The 22,248-nt window shown below is 36.4% G+C and overlaps 1 protein-coding gene across 2 annotated transcripts; it reads right to left on the bottom strand.

Moving 5' to 3' along the window:
• Positions 1–17,243: 17,243 nt before the first annotated feature.
• On the bottom strand, positions 17,244–21,412 carry LOC105950945 (alpha/beta-Hydrolases superfamily protein). Of its 2 annotated transcripts, none has more exons than XM_012974333.2 (5): positions 20,327–21,412; positions 19,538–19,574; positions 19,190–19,426; positions 19,055–19,102; positions 17,244–17,979 (listed from the first exon to the last, which is right to left on the bottom strand). In XM_012974333.2, exons 1-5 carry the CDS (start codon positions 20,650–20,652, stop codon positions 17,536–17,538), a joined length of 1,092 nt encoding a protein of 363 aa, XP_012829787.2. In that variant the 5' UTR covers positions 20,653–21,412; the 3' UTR covers positions 17,244–17,535. The 2 variants fall into 2 exon arrangements, with proteins under 2 accessions (XP_012829787.2, XP_088675958.1); XM_088819832.1 differs by having other exon boundaries at positions 19,543–19,574; positions 20,327–20,998.
• Between the last annotated feature and the right edge of the window lie 836 nt (positions 21,413–22,248).

Genomic DNA, 22,248 nt, shown 5'->3' with positions numbered 1-22,248 from the left:
ACTTGTTTTCGATGGGTCCTTCATTAAAACGTGGCCACGGTCCAAACATACTTACAACCCACGAGGTCTAACAAAGGGCACGATCCCCATATAAAAATCTTGAGAGCCTGATCCCCTCCTCAAGTACATCACGCACAAGGCTATATGTAAACACATACAAGCAACGCGTCACAACATTGACAATGTCGATAAATAACAACTCCCACGAGGAGAATACTCGCTCTGTGCTACTGCATTATCGCGAGACAACTCCCACGAGGAGATAACTCAATCAACTCTATTACCCCACAACGAGACAACTCCGACGAGGAGATAACTTGATCCGAGCTATTACATCGTCGCGGGACAACACCGACGACTAAAGTAACTTACATCGCGACAACTTGGTTGCGCTACGCGCCAACGCGCCTTCACGCCCCTCCGACACACGCTCCGATGCGTTTTCGCACACCATTAGGCCATACGCCAACGATCGACTTCTAAAAATTTTACTCTCGACACGATCTGACACCCATTTCAACATGGCCCCCACATCGAATCGAGAGTGGGGGGCTTAATGATATGCATAATTGGGCCAACCCAATCGGCCTACAAATTACTTACCTACTGGGTCACGAGCCCAATATCGAAGACCACTATCACCGAGGCCCAATCACCTTCAAGTAAGGTTTGGGCCCGACAATCTCAACTAAACTATAAATAAAGGTTTGAATTCATTCCTTAAGGTACGTCCTATTAATTGAGCAATACTACAATATGTATTCTCTGGACTATTTCCACTATCCGCACGTCTGACTTCAGCGTCGGAGGGGTTTCCGCCGGATCAACCCCCGGCCTAGTTCACGTATTCTGTGATCGCAGGTATCTCAAGGTCATCAAGCTCGTGAGCCAGTGATCCTCTCTGCTCTTCCAGCTCATCCTACTTCAACACTCTAAGGTGATCTATCTCTAGCATCATCAATATCCTCTAGCATTACTGTTTGAACACCGATCCGTGCTAAGCATTTCATCTAAACTTTGTAGAATAAGGTATAAGAAATGAATAGATGATCATTATTTTCTTGATCTGTAGTATCGTAGAAGACGCATCGCTATTTAGTATCTCTGACAAGCACATGTCTTCTTGTTAAATTCGTCTTTGTAGGTAGATGTTAAGTGTATATTTTTACACTTTATCGTACCTTTTAATTGGAGCTTTTGGTGTGTTTTAACGATAATTGGTGCTTAAAAAGTTGATTTATTGTATTTTAGAAGTAAACTGCAAAAAGTACCCCTATGTAATCTCTAAATAGCAAAAACCTCCCTATGATAAATAAACTAGCAAAAACCCCCATGTGAAACTATTTAAATAGCACACTCGGCCCATTTCTCATTTGAGTGTTGACTTCATATAAAAAGACACAAATACCCCGGGATTTTGCAATTAATAAATTCTTATGTTTTTTAAATATTTTAATTATTTTATTATTGTTATATCTTAATTATAAAGGTACAATGGGGTCTTTAATTTATTTTTATTTTTATTATCACATAATTTTTGTATATATTTTAAATTATCGCTACATCAAAAGAAAACTTAAAGGACTCCTAATTGCACAAGGAAACTACCTTCTTCTCAAATTTTTCCACCCCATATAAGACCAAGCCAAGCACACAATTGGGGATCGATCTTTTACACAATTTTAAGAGCAACAAAGCAATAACGAAGAATTCGAAGACTCTAAGCACAGATTTATCGTTTATGACTTATTTTATTTGCGTTTTTCCTTTAATCATGAGTAGCTAATTTTCTTATTTCTAGGATTTTATTTTGAACCCTATGTGGGATTTATGAACCCTTTTCTATGATTTTATGCAACTTTTAATTCCGGATTATTTCTTCTACTTGTTTTATTAAGTGCATGAACTTGATCACCTTATGTGCTTTTATGTTATTGTTAATCGCATTAATCGGAAGATCGGGTTAATAATTAGAACTGTGGTAGAAGAGCCTTTGTGGTATTAACATAGGAATATAGTTAATCTCTTAGGTAGCCATTATTGAGATTTGTGCTTAATGTTGTGTTCTATAATTAATTGCATAGGAATATAGTAATTGAATCTAGAGTGTTAGAATCGTAATACACGCGGAAGCGGGTTATGATTATTTTAGCATCTCATGTTAATAATCCGGGTTAATTGCTTGCATGATTGAAGGAATTGGGGGAGTAATAATCACATAGGGGGAAGAATAAAATCCTAGGATTGTTTACTCTAATTAGACCTTCGTTTTTAATTGTTTTCGTGCTCTTGTCTTTTTAATTTGCGTTTTAATATAGTTTAATTTAGTTAATTCTCTCAAAATTCGATTGTGTAGGGTGGGCTTGATAATAATTGGTAGGATTTAGCGTCTAGGGTTAAATAATTAAATATTCCCTGTGGGTTCGATATCCGGACTTTTAGTCCACTATATTACTTGTACGATACGTGCACTTGCGTGCAAGTTTTCGGCCAACAAGTTTTTGGCGCCGTTGCCGGGGATTATTTTAATTATTTATTGTTGGGGATCGTGCATGTATACGCAGCGGAATTTAAAAATTTTATATCGAACTAGTTTCGATTACATGCAATACTAATCACATAGTCAACGTACCTTAACGCTTCCGCCATACATATGGTAATTTTCGATTTAATTGAAAAGTACATAAAACCGAAAAATCACGAAACATGCTTATTCATCATTCAATAAGATCGAAACATGTAATCACGTATTACTCATGCTTGCAAATTAATAATCATACAAACATGTTCGAATCGAATTACGAAAGTTCCGATTTGATTACCTCTTGTAGCGTGAGATTTCGACGAATCGAAATCCTAGAACGAGTCACGTACAAGCTGCTAATTACCAATCCACGGGGCTGCACCTCACGGCTGGACCGAGCTGATCCAGCAAGCAACGAGCGGCGACGAACGGCAGCAGCAGCGGCGGCGCGTGGCAGCGGCAGCGGCGGCGCGTGAGCGGCGGTGCGGCGCGTGCGGTGGTGCACGGATTCGTCGGGGCAGCAGCTCCTCTCCAATTAGGTTTCACCTCGTATTTTCGACCCACTCGAACTATAGCACTAGATATAAACGAGTTAGATAACAACACGAATAAAACGAAGGAGAAAGAGGAGAAAACCGGCGGTGTTTCCGGCGGTGGTCGGCGGTGGCGCGGCGGAGATGCAACGGCCGAGAGGTGTTGAGCGGCTAGGGTTTTTGTGCTGAAAAATCTGATCTCAAAACTCCTTTTGAGGTCTATTTATACCTAGGGTTTTCAACCCTAGTGGGCTTAAGTCATTGGGCTTGACCACTGATGCATTAAGCCCATTCCCTCGTCGGCCTCGTTTCTAATAAACGATCGTCCACAAAATTATAACAAAATTATATTTGTGACGAGCTCAAAGTCCTCGTCGATACGAGTGCCTCTTCGAAATTTCCAATTTCCAAAATTGGAAACTTCCACTTCAGTGGACTTGCTAAATCGGGAAACTTCCCAATTTAGAAAGTTCACTAAATTCCGCATGTCTCTCTTTCTCTACGTTTATTCCGATTCGCAATTCACAATTACGAATCTTGGATTCAATCATATCGACATCCAATCGTTCAAAGATTAACACATTAATCTATGCTTGTTGTTATCAAGGATCTATATTACACGAGAAGTGTGACCCTCAATGGTTCAGGTGTATGCTAGCCGTGGGCTCACAACTCTTTGTGATTCGAACAACACATTGTTCTTATACGAACTCCTCCCAAGAGTCCCGATTAGAGTAAAACTCATTTTACCTAATCCCGATCAAATCGGTGCCCAACGAATCAAGATTGGCGTCTAGCAACTACGCATCATGATTCCCTAGATACAAATGAAGTGCCTGCAAGAACCTTATGATATAGTTAGCGTACAGTACGATCCCTTCGTAGCACATGTCCCGATTGAACTAGAGGCATTGGTTCACCGAGACCTCTTATAAAGTTCAATAACCGTGCGCACGTTCTAGGTATTATAAATCCGTTCGTGTGCGACTTAGGGAAACACATTTCCCTAATCACCCCACTATCAACTCTGGCCAGAGATTCCATGGATTATAAACCGTCAGAACACACAGGACATCCATGACTACTCAAGCGCTCGAATCCCCTACTACAATGCACAGACTTCACACTAGATTTCGGATTGCACGAACGTTGGCCCTTGGAGCGGTCCGCGGTGGGACTCAGGGACAGGTCACGATACAATCGGTCCTCTAGTGAAGTCATGGTGATGTCTGGGTCTTAAGGACTAATGGTGTACAACTATATCTTAGAAACCTATTACTCGATGAATGAGAACCACTTATAGATTTCTAGGGCGAGGGAGTTCAGTGAACTCATCCAGTATGAGCACCCACTCAAGTATGCCGATGTCACAACACCGAGGACTGATGAGACGCAGTACACATACACTAAGTGCTAGTCTCAAAAGGGAAAGGCCGGTATCCTCATTATTGGCGTAACCCATCGACTAGGAACAAGGTTTAACAGTTACATTACATTGCTGAGTTATCTCACGATTCTACTAGATCAACTCACAGTAATAGAGTAACTCGTTAGGACTATATCTATGCTGCTTGCATGGGATAACATATATAGAATGCCAAATAAGATATTTTATTATTACGAACGAAAAACGATTGTTTTATTACAAATAAAAGAGAAAGACCACAGCCACAAGTTGGCTTGCCGGTCACCTACTCTAACAATTATTTCATTCTAGCTCTAAATTTGAACAATTTTCACGATTCATCCATTTCATTTTTGTTTTATTTTATTTTTCTTTTTAGGTACTGTGTATGCGCAGGAGACTCAATCTTGCTAGAGAACCGTTTGATCCCGAAATCGAACGTACTTTTCGAGCCGCTAGGAAACGTCAACGCGCAACCAATACAATGGAGGACGAAGAACGCGGAAACGCAGAGGGTAATTTACTCAATGCCAACGGAAACCAAATCCAAGACCCACCTGTTAGGATAGTATACTAAAAGTCTCGCTTTTAGCTTCATAATTTTATTATTGAATTAATAAAATAATTTATTATCATTTTATGAGAATCTGCACTAGGGTATTCAATGCATTTAATTGATTGGTTGTCAATTAATTAAAAGCATAAGTCTAATATTCTAATAGTATTCGAGATGGTGTGTTACGGCGCACAGAAAGATCATTTCGAAAGCTCGTTTAGAATATAAAGATAAACGTTCACAATCTAGATGGAAATGGACTAACCATTGGTAAAAGATTGTAGCACAATGTTTAAGTGATTGGTCTTGATCACAGTAAACAGAGAATAACTTTTGTAGTTATTGTTTTGACTTATTGTGCTAGCACACCCGGCATGTGTTGAACCGGACAAAGTGAAATAATTGTTTCATCACTGTTCACAAATGAAACTGTATTATTTCTAGTTGACAGTATATTACTTACTCTCTTAATCCCTAGATAATTGACGTACACATTTAATTGATGATCTCTACTTTGATGTCACAATGGGAGAGATTCCTATATTGAGTCAAATGACCCCCGGTGCGTTGGGTAGAGACATTAAGAATTAATAGGTGGAAATTAATTATCGAAAGGAATCCACATCTCTGAAATATGGGATTGATAATAACCCTTGAGTAGCTTATAAGATTTGTTTATGCCAAGTCCTGGCCAGGTGGATTTCGTATCCGGCATACTCAAATAAGTTAATCGGGCAAGACTCATGAAAAGAAACCATTTAATTTATTTAGCAGTGAATAAATTATTTGGTGGTTATAAGATATCTTAATGTGGGGAGAATCTAAGTAATGATCGACCGGAGCTCGAATGTAATATTTGAGAATATAAACGGGAGTTCAATAATTATTTGGTAGTGGAAAATAAATAATTATTTAATGATTAATTAAATGAATTCTTTTAAGAGTTTGGATTTAATTAATTATTAGTTGCCCGATTTATATTTTCTCCTTTAGTCCCTATTGTAGCCCAATGGATTTTCTAATTAATCGAGAAAATAAAGTTCAACTAATATTATATATTGGAATTAATATAGCCGAAAAATAAGTCCTCATTGGACTGCAATTTTCGACTATATAGAGTTATAGAAGGAGTGGGATTTGTTCCCATGTAATCCTCTCTACGTGTGACTCTAATTCCTTGTGCTATATATAATAGAGATTAGGTTGATGAGAGAAAAAAATAACTCCTAGACGCCTTTTCACGTTGGAGAAGAAAATATTTTTCTCTTCTTCTCTTCTCTCTAAATTCTCGATTATAGGTTTAGATTTCTTCAAGTACAAGTCCACCCTTGTAGAAGAATTATTAATCCGGGATATACAATAGAAGATTATAGGTTTTTAGAGCAAACCATAAATCCCGAATTTTCTGAGCAGTCCTGCGAAGAAATTCACCATAAATCAACCATTAGTCGGATAGGCTCGAAATTTATACAATAGCTTCCTAACCCGTAGATCTATAATCTGTCCGAAGGGTTTCTCGATCGGATCAACGATCGCGGAGATATCGGTGAAGGAAGAGGGCTGGAAATTTCTGGACAGCAGCTTTTACGAAGGTTGAAGGCTTGACGTGGATCCTCGTTCGTGCGCCGAAGATAGAAACGAATCTGCTCGCGAAAACTGTAAGTTGCTAGATTAGATTTATTCCGCTTTAAACGAATCTAATCATAGCATGTTAATAAAATTAAAACCGGCTAATCTAGAACCTCTTGCGAATTTTCATTGAATCCTGGGCTTAACATCCCAACAATCCCCTCAACTTCCATTACAGTCAGTAGCTAGGCCACGAGCACTTCAAGACTACATAATCCCTACTCTCGACGGATTCCGCCCGAGCATCCAATATCCACCCATTGAGGTACACAATTTTGAGATCAAGCAAGGCCTCTTGACAATGCTCCAAAATAACGGGCTATTTAGTGGATTAGCGGGTGAAGATCCCCATCTTCACATTGTCAATTTTCTAGATACTTGTAAGTCCCACCGTCAAAATGGCGTTTCCCAAGAGGCGCTTCAATTAATTCGCTTCAAGCACTCCTTACAAGGAAGAGCTCGCCAGCGGTTGATGTCCCAAGCCCCCCACTCTATCTCGTCGTGGCCTCAACTCCTCAACCTTTTCATGAAAGTTTATAGCTCACCCGAGAAGGACGAGAGAATCCGACGATAAATTCATAATTTTGTCCAAGAGCAAGGCGAGCAAATATACGAGGCATGGGAGAGATTTAAAAATTCTTTTGCGGCAGTGTCCAACACATGGAGTCGAACAATGGCGGCAAATCCACATCTTCTACCAAGGGATTAGCGAGAATGCACGAACCGTCTTAGATGCATCAACCGGGGGTAATTTCATGAGTCAATTGATACCGGATGCATTTATCATGTTGGATCAAATTGCACAAAATCGGTTTGCCAAGTCAAGCGAGAGGACGGTTAGTGGAGCCAAGAAAATTTCCAGAGTGTTGGATTTAGATGCAATTACGGCCCTTCAAGCTCAAGTGACCCAAATTGCTCAACAAAATCAACTCCTTCTGCAACACATCAAAGCAAGTCCACCACAACAAGTCCAAGCAATTGATTCTCCATGTTGTGAAATTTGCGGTGGAAATCATTACACGCTCCAATGCCAACAAGATGTGGAGTCGCTCAACAACGTCAACAATGCGCCTCGCCAATTCCAAAATCAAGGCTGGAGATCACAAGGGAAATATGGAGGAAATCAACAAGGCCAAGGATATCAAAGACCTCAAGGTCAATTCCAAAATTAAGCCCCTCCTCAACAAAGCTATCAAGGCAACAATCCACTGGCCCAAAAATCAAACACGGATGAGATATTGGCCCAATTCATGACCGCTACCCAAGCCTCGCTGCGGAATTTGGAGAATCAATTTGCTCAATTCGTTGTGAATCAAGAAAAACGTCCGGCAGGAGCATTGCCATCGAATACGGAAGATCCTCGAAAGCAAAAGTTTGAGACGTGCCAAGCTATCAATGTCAAGTTCGAAAAAATGGAAGAAATTCAAACAAATCCGTAAGTCACTGTAGCTGAATGGGTGGAACCAATCCCATATCCACAACGATTGCTAACGAAAAAGATCGAGGTCGAGACGTGCCAAGCAGTCACCTTGAAGAACGGTAAGCAATTGGAGGAAGCCCCACGAAAAGAGAAGAGAAACACGGTAATCGAGAAGCCGAAAGTGAATGAGGAAAAAGAATCAACTCATGAAGAGCCACCAGCAACGGTGCCTTCACAAGTTCCTCCAATTTCTTATCCTCAAAAGTTTATAAAGAAGAAGCTCGATGCCGAATATCAAAGATTTTTGGACAAGTTGAAGGAAATTCGCATAAATATTCCTTTCATTGAAGCACTTCAAAAGATGCCAAAGTGGGTGAAGTTCCTCAAGGACCTCGTGAAGAAAAGTAAGAAATTGCAAGGGAACGAGATGATCCAACTCACGGAGCAAATTAATGCAATTCTTACTCGGCCTCTTCCACAAAAGCTCGGCGATCCAGGTAAGTTGACTATTCCTTGTACTATAGGAGGTAAAAAATTTAGATCGCTCATTGATTTAGGCGCTAGCATTAATCTTATGCCGTACTCTACTTTTAAAAATCTTGGGTTAGGAGAAATTGAACCGACGGCTATAACTCTTCAATTAGCTGATAGATCTTTAGTTTACCCAAAAGGTATTTTAGAGAATGTGCTAGTGAAAGTCAATAAATTTATCTTCCCTGTCGATTTCGTTATACTTGATATAGATGAGGATAGGGAGATACCTCTTATCGTAGGGAGACCTTTTTTAGCCACGTCGAAAACGCTAATTGATTGTACTAGTGGTGATCTTACAATGACTGTTCATGATCAAACAATCAAATTCAATGTTTTTAGTGCTAATAAAAATCCATGTGATAATAATGATTGTTTTTCTATTGAACTTATGGATTTTACAACTCATGAAAAATTTGATGTTTTGAACTTGAACAATGGGAAAGTATCTTTGAGTGCAGGAGATGATGGCGGAAACGAGAATCGGAAGGAGCAAGTTTACTTTATGGACTCAATTTGGACTCCTCCAAGAGAAACTCATACGAGCTGGGGCCTTAACGACGGTAAAAGTGCACGGATGATATTGCCACCCAAAGAATCGAGCAAGCCACGAGAGAAGGATGAGTCAAGATATTGGGGTCGTAAGGATAAAATCAAAAGGGAATTGCACAAAGGACAATTGGTGTTATTGTGCAAATCACGTCTTTGGTTATTTCCAAGGAACCGCAAATCAAAATGGTCGCGGCCGTTTATTGTCCAAGAAATTCTTCCTCACGAAGTTGTCAAAATAAAGGAGCGAGATTCAAATCGTACGTTCAACGTGAAGCGAAGCCGGCTAAAACTGTATTGGGAAGCGAGTGAAGATAGGCAAGTGACTTTGGTCACTTTTGCTTGAAAATAAAGAAGCAACGTCCGGCTGAAGACTTTAAACTTAGCGATTCTCGGGAGGCAACCCGAGCTTTATTGTTTTTCGTAGTTTTCTTTACTTTTTTGTTTCGTTTTTATTGTCATAGGCATGCATTCTAATTAATTTATTTGAATTTAATATTCAGGGTCGAAAACATGGTCAGGGGGTCCAGACGGCTGTCCGAAATTGCAAGCAAACTCCCAGACGGCCGTCTGGGAAACAGTAGGCCACAATCTGCAGCTCTGCCTATAGGACGGCCGTCCGAAAAATAGGTGTAAATGTGGGACGGCCGTCCCACAACCAGTACGGCAAAAAAAAAAAAAAATCGTATTGCTTTCCCGCCAATTCTCATACCCGATCACATCGACTCCGACTAAATCAGGTGTTTTCTATCCTTCAACTTTGTGCTAATTTCGTTGAGGGCAACAAAAATTTTAAGTTTGGGGGTGAAAAACATGTTTTTGTGTTTATTTGTTTTAGTTTGCATGCATTAGGTTTTATTTATTTGTATTCTTTTTATCGTTTTTTCCGGAATATAAAATATATATATATATATATATATATATATATATATATATATATATATATATATATATATATATATATATATATATATATATATATATATATATATATATATATATATGTATTTTGCTTGAGTCGAATGCATCGATGAGTTATGATGATGAGAGATGATCAATGTTTGATGATGAAATTGCTTGTTTTGTGTGATAATGATTAGATGTTTGTTTAGCTTTCGATTCAACGGAACTTAGAAGCGAATTATTGCTAGGAATCACACTTTGTGCATTGCTTTGGTTGAATATTTTGTATTTTAAATTTGGAATTAATTTGTGCTAGATCATGCTATGTTCGGTTTTAAGACTCACCTTAGAAAATTTATGATACAAAGTAGTGAGTAGTGAGTGATTTGGGATATGATTTGGGCCTTCTTTGAACCGTTTGAGCCTTTCAAGACGACATTTTTATCGAAATTATCCTTAGAACCTTGATTTGAGCCTCGGAGAAAAGGTGTTCTTTCTTTTAGCCAATGTGTACAAGGTAGAAAAGTGGAGATTCTTGAAAAATTACCCCTTGGATTTCGGTCGAAAAATTTTATAAGGTCCTTCTTCTTCATCTTCGAAAAAAAAAAGAAAAAAAAAAAGAGAGAAAAAGAGAAGAAGAAGAGACTAGAAGAGACTAGAAGGGAGAAATAAGGACTAGTTGTTGAATTGTTTTGAAAGCTCGATCCATTGTCTTAAGAGCAAAAGTGGAGACTTTTGAACTCTTAAGAATCGAGTTTATTAAAGTCCTTAGAGGTGAATTCATTGTTTCAAACGCCTATCTTTCAAATTTTGGCGTAATCACCACAATTCAAGAAGAATAGCCACATATACCCATATTTTCTACCTCGAACCAAAAAGCCTAACAATTGGAAGCCACAAAGCCCGAATGATCTCAATAGCTTAATGTTCGATATTAGTAGAGTAGAATAATTTGGTGAGTATTTGGATTCAAACATATGCATGTAAGTATAAATTCTTTCTATTTTTAATTTGCAAATATTGGATGCTTGAAGCAACTGTATGATTTGTGGTTTTTGGTAATGGTGAGTGACTAAGTGCTTTTGAATTTTGAGCTTGCAAATGCCTAAGAATTGTCATTATAATTACAAGTTCTGAAAACGTGAAGTTGATCATTGATCTATGTAATGAGATGTAGTAGTTGTGTTATTTGCTTACGATTAAATTTTGCTTGAGGACAAGCAAAAGTTCAAGTTTGGGGTGTGTTAAGTGTATATTTTTACACTTTATCGTACCTTTTAATTGGAGCGTTTGGTGTGTTTTAACGATAATTGGTGCTTAAAAATTTGATTTATTGTATTTTAGGTACAAATTGAAGAATTGGAAAAGTATGGAGTAAAAACTGCAATTTTGGAGAAAATATGGGCCAAATGTGAAAAAATCAAAAATCTGAAGAAATAAGCATGGGACGGCCGTCCCAGATTTACACTTAAAACTGGGACGGCCGTTGAGAGGCAGAAGCAGCCTCCGGTTTTGAGACGGCCGTCCGAGTTTTAGTACAAAATTCGGGACGGCCGTCCGAGATTAGGAAATGGCGCAGTAAAGGACTCCTAATTGCACAAGGAAACTACCTTCTTCCCCAAATTTTCCACCCTATATAAGACCAAGCCAAGCACACAATTGGAGATCGATCTTTTACACAATTTTAAGAGCAACAAAGCAATAACGAAGACGAAGAATTCGAAGACTCTAAGCATAGATTTATCGTTTATGACTTATTTTATTTGCGTTTTTCCTTTAATCATGAGTAGCTAATTTTCTTATTTCTAGGATTTTATTTTGAACTCTATGTGGGATTTATGAACCCTTTTCTATGATTTTATGCAAGTTTTAATTCCAGATTATTTCTTCAACTTCTTTTATTAAGTGCATGAACTTGATCACCTTATGTGCTTTTATGTTATAGTTAATCGCATGAATCGGAAGATCGGGTTAATAATTAGAACTGTGGTAGAAGAGCCTTTGTGGTATTAACATAGGAATATAGTTAATCTCTTAGGTAGCCATTATTGAGATTTGTGCTTAATGTTGTGTTCTAGAATTAATTGCATAGGAATATAGTAATTGAATCTAGAGTGTTAGAATCGTAATACACGCGGAAGCGGTTTATGATTATTTTAGCATCTCAGGTTAATAATCCGGGCTAATTGCTTGCATGATTGAAGGAATTAGGGGAGTAATAATCACATAGGGGGGAGAATAAAATCCTAGGCTTGTTTACTCTGATTAAACCTTCGTTTTTAATTGTTTTCGTGCCCTTGTCTTTTTAATTTGCTTTTTAATTTAGTTTAATTTAGTTAATTCTCTCATAATTCGACTGTGTAGGGTGGGCTTGATAATAATTGGTAGGATTTAGCGTCTAGGATTAAATAATTATATACTCCTTGTGGGTTCGATATCCGGACTTTTAGTCCACTATATTACTTGTACGATACGTGCACTTGCGTGTAGGTTTTCGGCCAACAGTACACTATTGAGAATCAATCGCCATGACAAGCACATGTCTTCATGTTGTTAAATTCGTCTTTGTAGGTAAACTATTGAGAATCTATCGCCATGACAAGCACATGTCTTCATGTTGTTAAATTCGTCTTTGTAGGTAAACTATTGAGAATCGATCGCCATGACAAGCACATGTCTTCTTGTTAAATTCATCTTCATGGGTAGACTATTGAGAATCAATCGCCATCCAAAAGCTTGAACCTTGCCAGAAATTCCTTTGTGCCATATTTTCTTAATAATTGTACTGTCTACATTGATAGAATCTCACTTTGAAGGAGTTGTTGCAGTGGCGGCCCTGGCCCAGGGCGAGCTGGGCTCAAGCCCAGGGCCCACCAGAGGATGGGGCACAAATTTTTTTTATCTTCTTAATATACGTAAGTATATATTCCCCTTTTTTGTTTTTGTTTTTTTTTTTGTTTTCCTAATTTTCCTTTATTCTCAATGAATCCGCCGATCTCAATTCCAAGATTTTTTTTTCTCCCTATGTTATGCAATCAATTCAACGGCAAATCCTATCTTCAAGCCCTCAATTTATTTCTCCTTTTCTTTCTCAATAAACTCAACGGCAAACTCCTATATTCAAGCCCCAAAATTAGCTTCTCAAAGCAGATCTTGGATTTCCAAGATTTGCCTCTTCAAATTCTTCTTCTACAATGTCGATCTATTGGATGTTTACATCAGTATTTTTCATGTTCAATTCTAAAGCAAAAAATATTATTGAAGAGAAATATTATTCAATTTCATTCTCCCAAAATGAATCGATAAACCTCAAAGAAAACGGTTGCATATTTTCGGGCGAAAGGACTCTAGCAATTCCCGTCATCCTATTTCCGGTTGAAGGATGGTCTCCAACGATTTTCTTCGTTCTTATAGTAGGTGTATTTTTTTTTCTTTTTTTTTATTATTATTATTTTCACCCAACAATAGTTTATTTATTAAATTATATTTCTTTCTCCACGTACTTATAAGAATTGAATTTTGAATTAGAAAATAAGTCTATAGATATCAACAAGCCTGTGAACTGCAAAACGAAGAAAATAAGCCATTGGACAGATATTTCTCCAGTTGCTATTGTTTCTTTTATTTATTTATTTTTATTTAGATTAGTAGTATTGTTGTTGAGTTTAATTTTTCACTGAAAATGTAATATGAGTCCTAAAAAACAGACTCTGGATTTGAAAAAAGGGAAAAAAGAAAAAGCAAGATGAGGAAGATGTGCATTTAAGAAAATCTATGGTTAAATGGATTTTCAAAAAACATGATAATTTAGGTAATGCAATAGTTGAGAATTTAGATAATATTAACGAGGCGAATGAAGAGAATAAAAATTGTGTGAATGAAGAAATTGGTGATATAATTGAATATGAGAATGAAGTTAATATAAATGAAGAAAGTGATAATGCATTTAACGAACCAAATTTGGATGTGGATATTTATGACCCAATGGTATGGGATGGTTTAGATGCGAAGTTTAGAGACTTGCTTGTAGAAAAAGGCCCTAAAAGAGAATTAAATGTAGAATATCCTCTTGATAAACTTGCTAGGCATTTCTCCTCAATTTTTTATATTCGAGTATTATCCAATGGGGAAAAACATGATAGAAAGTGGCTAGTATATTCAAAACATTTAGATAAAGTTTTTTGTTTTTGTTGTAAGTTATTTAAAACAATGCCGAGTAGAAGTTTGTTAGGAAGCGAAGGAATTTGTGATTGGAAACATCTTAGCGAGAAACTTACACAACATGAAAATAGTAAAGAACATCTCATTAACTTAAGAACTTGTGTTGAGTTGCGAATTCGATTGAGCAAAAATCAAACAATTGACAAAGAAATACAAGAGCTAATTAAGCAAGATACTCAACATTGGAAACAAGTTATGTTTAGAATAGTTGCTGCTGTAAAATGTCTTGCAATACATAATTTGGCATTTCGTGGCACAAATGAACGGCTTAATGAAGATGCAAATGGAATTTTTTTGGGATTAATTGAAATGATTGGGGAGTTTGATCCGGTAATGCAACATCATTTTCGACTAATTCAAGATAAAAAAATTCATTATCATTATCTTAGTCATAAAATACAGAATGAATTGATACAAATTCTAGCTTCAAAAGTCAAAGATGCAATTATTGAAATAATAAGAGAGGCAAAATATTATTCTGTAATCCTTGATTGTACTCCAGATGCAAGTCATCAAGAACAAATGACAGTAATTATAAGATGTGTAGATATGTCAAATACTCCAATAAAAATAGAAGAGTACTTCTTAGAAGATAGAAATGTGGTTGATACTTCTGGATTCGGGCTTTTTAATGAATTGAAATCTGTTTTAACATCTCTTTCACTTAATATCGATAATATTAGGGGGCAAGGATATGATAATGGCTCTAATATGAAAGGAAAAAATATAGGTGTCCAAAGAAGATTGCTCGACATTAATCCAAGAGCGTTTTATATGCAGTGTGCTTCTCACTGTCTTAATTTGATTCTTTGTGAAATGGCAAACTCTAGTATCAAAGCAAAAAGTTTTTTTGGAGCTTGTCAATGCATATATACTGTTTTTGCTGATTCCATAAAACGTTGGAATATTTTACTTGATTATATTGATGGATTAACTTTAAAATCATTGCCAACTACCCATTGGGAAAGTCATATTGAAAGTGTGAAAGCAATTTTATCTCAAGTTTCCCAAATTAGAGAAGCATTGCTTAAATTGGTAGAAATTAGTGATGATGCCAAACTGGGTAGAGATGCTAAATCATTAGCATTAGAAGAACTTTCAAATTTTGAATTTATACTAAGTTTAGTTATTTGGCATGATGTTTTGCTTCGAATTAATGTAGTTAGTAAGAAGTTACAATCTGAAGATATGTGTCTTGATGTTGCTGTTAAACAATTGGAATGATTGATTTCATTTTTTGAGAATTATAGATTAAATGGATTAAATTCAGCCATTATAGATGCTAAGAAAATAGCAATTGATATGGAAATTGAGCCTGTATTTTTTAAAAAAAGAAAACTTAGTAGAAAGAGGCATTTTTATGAGACTTTTAATAATGAGAGAGAACATACATCAGCAGAAGAATATTTTAGAACAGATTATTTTCTTGTAATAGTAGACAATGCTCTTTCTCAATTGAGGAGTAGGTTTGAACAATTGCAATTGTTTCAATCTATTTTCGGGTTTTTATTCAATGCAAAAAACTTTATTTCATTAGATAGTAAAGAATTGAAGTGTCATTGTGAGAATCTTGAAAATGCTTTAAAATATGGTGATATTTCTGATGTTAATGCTAGAGATTTAATTTCTGAATTGGAGGTGTTGCAAGCTATGTTACCAAGTGAATCATATGAAATAAATAAACCATAGAATTGCATTAAGATATTAAAGTTTGTAAAAAGTATGGATATGTTTCCAAATGTAATGATTGCTATAGAATATTGTTGACTATCCCTGTTACTGTTGCATCCGCGGAAAGAAGTTTTTCCAAATTAAAGTTGTTGAAATCTTATTTGAGAAGTACAATGGCTCAAGAAAGGCTTAATGCTTTAGCAATACTATGTATTGAAAAAAATATGTTGGAAAACATTTCATATGATAGTATAATTGATGATTTTGCTTCTAAAAGTGCAATAAGAAGACATTTTAAATGATACTTTGATTGTTTTTGTTCTTTCTTATAATTTTGTAGGTGATGCTTAGTTGCGGTGATCAAGCTACAAAGCAAATGGATGATAACTTGACGTTGCTTGCTTCTTTGTATCTTGTGATCTTAGTAGTTTTATTTATTTTTATTATTTTTTTTTTCTTTGAATTTTGCTATTTTTTTTGGGTTAGGGTACTCTTTTTCCTTCTTAGGGGTTTGTCCTAACGGGTTTTTCCCTGAGAAGGTTTTAACGAGGCCCAAATAATTTTAACCCATTTTTCTGTAAACTTGTTTTATTGTAATGAACCTACGACGTATGAAAGAAAATTATACGTTTCATTTTTTTAGTATATGTTTACATAAAATTAATTAAATCCCTTAACTACTAAGGGCACATTTTCAATTTTTCGCCCAGGGCCTTCAAACCGTCCGGGCCGGCCCTGAGTTGTTGATAAGTTGATTTCGTGGTGTGAATTCCAGATGAGTCACTTGTCTATCTCCATTTATCTTGTACTTTTGATACCTCTTGATTCACTTTCTTTGGTAATTTGAACATGAATAAATAGTAAATAGGTAGGGAAGAAAGCATTGATTTCGTTAGCACCAAGAGACAAGTCCCTCACATTCCAGTTACCTAATCGCCATTTAACTTTACTTGCCACCGGTTGCCAAATGTAATCCGTAGAAATAAGCCTTTTCTTCCAAACTTAACAAAGTACCAAGTTTGTACACCCAATGAACTTCGCTGAATTATATCTAACCATATACATTTTACACATATCTACATGTATATATTTGAAAATTAAATGTGGAAAATGATCGACCCACTAAAATTTATCGAATGTAGACCGTCCAGAGTCAATGAGCATTATTTAAATGGACATTTGATGAACGCGTCTTTTCATATCCTACACGATGCACCCGTTTTTCTCTAGAGAAAAAGAAAAAAGTGCCGGGCAAGAGAAGAAAAAAAAAAGGGAAGTAAAGAAAATTGCAAAGAGAAACAAATAAAACAGATCTTTTTCACTAAATATAATGCAAGAAAAAGAGTTGCAATAGATAATAATGGCTAGAAAAGCAAGAAGAAAAAAAAAAAAAGCATTGTACAGGATTTGAATTCCTAAAACGTCTAGTGCAGTGCAACATCAGTAGGTAGGAGGAGGGCTGCGTTAACAGTTAACAAGTTGTGCAATCTGTACAAAAATCTACCTTCTCACTCGCTCTTACATCGTCTAAAGTGTGTTTCTGTGTATACCCAATCACCATTCACCCGTCCACAATAAAACTATTAAATATTATCACAAGCACGAACATTTAGCAGCACACAAACACGAGCAAATGGAGCACCTACACGAGCATTTCATGCACTGACACAAACAGTTGGGTTTGAAATACTTTGGCAGCTTCCAGAGAGGGCATTTTAGACATTTGGGCAAGCAGCAGCTGCAGCTTTTGAGTTTGAAACATTGAGGGCATTTAGGTGTTGTTGTACAGCAGCATTTGTTGTTATCGGAGTTTAACCTTTTGTGTAGAGAGAGAGTGTTGCGTATCTTATTGAGTCGAGTTTGAGTAGTGATGTTCTCCATTTCTTGAATAAATCTGCAAAGATGTCGAATATAATCCGGATATAGCTCCAAATTGCAGTGTCCACCTCCTTTTATCCACAATGGGTCATATGCTTCTCTTGCCATTTCCCATAATCCGTTCCCATGCAACCAATTCACCACATCATCCTCTGTTCCCTGTGTAACATTATTAATTGTTCAGTATAACATCAACTTCATCAAAATCAACAATGTATTAACTTTCATGTTTAGATCATCAATCCACACCTTCTTATGATTTTTTTAACTCAATATTCCATTTTACTTAAAGATCAAGTGCATTGTTGCATCCTTTGGTCAACAAATTTCCACTACTTGGTTCTTAAAAGCTGACTACTTCAATGATTTCTCGAAAAGTCTTTTTTGTTTACCATCTCATATTTTAATTCACCCAATCAATCGGATTTTTCATCATATCTGGAAAGTATAAAAGTATAATTCAAGAGCATCGATTTGCCTTGATTGGGAACCTGTATTCAACCAATTAGTAGCAACTAGTAATATTTAAATGATGAATTGATCAGAGAAGCAAAAATGTTTCCTAAATAAGAGTTTTCTCCTCACAGTACAATGTTATAAAAGGATAACTTCACGATTTTCCGACTCAGGGAAAGGGATCAATTTGCACAGGGGAAACATTTGTTAACTGGAGATGTTTAACTGAAGTCATTTGTTAAGGATTAAATTCATATAAAAAATTTAATACTACAGCAAACTATATGTCTCGGCAGCCTAAAGAATGCCTTTACTATGAACACAAACACAGGTTGGGTTTATATTAATCTTGCATTAATGATCCAATTTGGTGTTTGTGTTGTCTATTTCCAATGCCAAATTCAGTAAAAAAAAAAAAAAAAAAAAAAAAAAACGGGTGCATTTGTATGTATCTTATACATGTGAGGTTATTCAAATTTCAATGTATTAAAACAGTCTTTTAATGTTGTCTAGTAAACAATCTCTAGGTAGCCGGCCTGGTATATTTGTATTCAATGTGCTTCGGGGTTTTTTTGTGGGTAAACATTTGTGTATTTTTATCTAACATCAAACTAAATTTGGTTCTCTACATACCAACTTTCCCTAAGTTTGATCTACCACACTATTCCGGTAACACATAACTTTATGACATTGATTTCAACTAGGCGGTAAACAAACTGTTCAATATCACTTACACCAATGATAAAATATTCTAGATACTTGAGAATGAATCACTTACATGTATAACGAGCACGGGCGACTTCACCTTTCGGATTTTGTTTACATTCTGCAAATAAAATAAAAAATCAAGTCAATAGATGCAAGTAAGTAAACTAGAATATGTTCTTAGGGTGTGTGTAGCAATAACACTTGCCTTGTAAATATCACAACAGAGAGTGAATTTGACATGACAGAGCACACGAAGTCCAGATAGGATAGCACTGTGAAGAACAACACCTCTCAACCTCGGCAATTGAGCTGCTAAATGCAATGTGGGCCCACTTCCAACTGATTGTCCGTACAATATTAAGTCTTCTTGGCTTACTCCATACTCTGTCTGAAGACACTCGTATACTGCCTCTATGTCCGCATATGTGTCATATTCACTTGCCTGTATCGATAAAACACATTTCATATTCACCCGAAACTTTCTTTATACCTCCTAATGTTATTAGCATCAATCAATACAATTGAATACAATACTGAGTATATGGAATTTTACCTTACCGGTTGAAGCTCCATAACCAGAATAGTCATACCTACACAACAAAACACAAGACATTCTTGATTCTATTCATTGCAATAACATATACATCAGAATGCATTCAGACTTGGTCAAAGAAGCAAATAGGACACTGAGGAATTATTCAAAAAAAAGAAAAAGATAATAATAATAATAATAATGTGTAATGCCGAAAAGCAAAAACCATCCAAAGAAAGCAAAATGACAAAGATGTCACGATCAAAGGCACCACCATTAAAATACTTTTAGCACTCCATCCATAAGTGAGACATCACTCATCACTAATCATATTCCTATCACTTTCACACAAGAACATAACCAACAAGCATTAAAAATCAATTTATTTTACAATCAAAGTGAAAATGAGTTATGTATCCATAAAACCCCTCACACACACACAGTCAATGAACTACATTCACAAAATAAAATTAATTATCACACTACTATTTCACATAATAATCAATAAATAAATAAATATATTTCAGATCTGAGCCCACGAGGTACAAAAATGAAAGAAAAAGAAAAATGGAGTTGTTGGAAACCCTTGATTGAACAAGTTTAATAGAGAGTTAAAAGTAAACTAAAAAGGCGAAGGTTGTAACAAACCCATAAAGATGGCTGATGTGTTTGTACCAACCCCATAAAGGGTTGTACGTACTTGTCTTAATTAAAATACAAAGCAAGAAAACTAGAAAGAAAATTGGGGGAAGAGAGAGAGAGAGAGAGAGAGAGAGAGAGAGAGAGAGAGAGAGAGAGAGAGAGAGAGACCCGATGAGATTAACTCTGAGATTTTGTTTGAGCTGAAGAAAGAGGTCATAGAGCTGGCCCAGATCAGCTGCATTTCCATGGGAGTAGAGCACCGTAAGCCTAGCGTATGGGTTCCTCAAGTAGAAAGCTACAATATTGTTTCCCCTTTTGGTTTGGATAGACAATACATCCATACATGAATCTTCTATTGCTATTGGCTGTGAGTGAGACGACGTCGTCGATGCTGCCACTAGCTTCCCATCATCCCTCTTCTTTATCTGGTATGTGGCCGGCTTTGGTGGAAAGAATGCAAATTTAGCTGCCAGTTGAGATACCAGACACCCCATTTTTTTCTTTTTTTCTTTTTTTTTTTTAATTCAAAAATAATTGTGAGCAGTAGCCACCACCACCACCACCCCAAATAATCAAGATTAAGCACATGAATTCGTGTGTGTGTTTGGGGGAGAGTGGAGCAATGTCGGTTGGTTGAGGGAAGACTGAATAATGAAGGCTGCTTCGTGCTCCGTGGGATGGTATTGGGAGCTGTGTGTGTGTGTGTGTGTGTTTGTGTGCGTGTGAGAGACTAGAGAGAGAGAGAGAGAGAGAGAGAGAGGATGGTTGTTTAAGAGTTGGAGTTTTTGAAGGGACGGATGGTGTTAGGACTGTGTGTGTTTGTCTAAATCTGTGAAAGATGAGATCATATGGATCTCTACTGATTTGAGCACTTTATTTGTTTGTGTGTGTGTGTGAGAGAGAGAGAGATGTATATATCTCGGAGATGGAGTGTTGTGCAGTGTGTGAACTGTGTGTGAGCAGGGGCTGAGGCTGTCAGGAAGAGAGGTGTGTGTACGTGTGTGTGTGTGTGTGAGAGAGAGAAATCAGAAATAATAAATAAAGAAATGTTAATTTAGTTTTAATGAAGAAAAAAAGAGTTAAAACTATTTAAGGGACATTAATATATGTCAGCAAGCACAGTCTCCCATGCTAGTACAACTATTTCAAGTAGAAGAGGACATTTTTCTGGTCATCATAATAAAAGAAATATGTGATTTCTTATTTCTCTCTCCTCTCTCTCTCTGCATTCTCACTTCACCTCATCAAAGATTCAAGGTCCGTGAGAAGGCCCATGCTACATATATACATTACTCAGTACTATTTTCTTTTTCTTTTTCTTTTTCTTTTTTCTTTTTTCTTTTTTTTTTTGTATAAGGAAATGGGAAATTGGGAATGCATCAATAGTAAACAATTCAATAGCTTACAACAGGGTGACGACGTCACAAAAGTACACAACAAACCGGAACAAGGTTTGTGTGAATAAAACCGGTCAAATGAACCAAAATATATCAATCTTCTCAATAAGCACTTCGATCCCACCAAATACCAATCAGTCACTGTAGATTTATTTTTCACAAAACGGATAGCCTTCACGCAATCTGATTCGAAAATGACATTTTTTACTTTTGTATTTGATGTGGTCTAGTTAACGCATTTTATCTTCTTGAATGGGTTTGGTGAGACTTCTTTTTTAGGTCAATGGGCTACTCAAGTTTCCAAACTCTTCTTTTGGCTTCGTCATCTGTATCACAGATAATCGTTAGGGCACTAGGGTGGGGCGCTTGGGTTCGGCGAAACTCCTTCGACGCTCAACTTAGTTTAATTTGTTGGAAGAAGAAAAATAAAATGGGAAGAAACGAAACTATTTAGAAGAGAAAATGCAAACTCACAGTTCTTTCATTCCACATGCAAGGGGTATTTATACACACTAATAATGACCCTTGATTATCTAGCTACATGAATCTCTCCTTGACTCTTCAACACCATACATGATATTAAATTAACAAAATACATGAACTAATAAAATACATGAATTACCACACTAGCTAGATTAATGTACTAATTTATTTCAAATTATTAATCAACACTCCCCCTTAATTTGAAAACTT

Source organism: Erythranthe guttata, chromosome 1 (assembly GCF_056151865.1).
Source record: "Erythranthe guttata isolate IM_541 chromosome 1, IM_541, whole genome shotgun sequence".
Lineage (NCBI taxonomy): Eukaryota > Viridiplantae > Streptophyta > Magnoliopsida > Lamiales > Phrymaceae > Erythranthe > Erythranthe guttata.
Note: the sequence above shows the minus strand (reverse complement) of the source record. Positions and strands in the feature narration are given on the sequence as shown.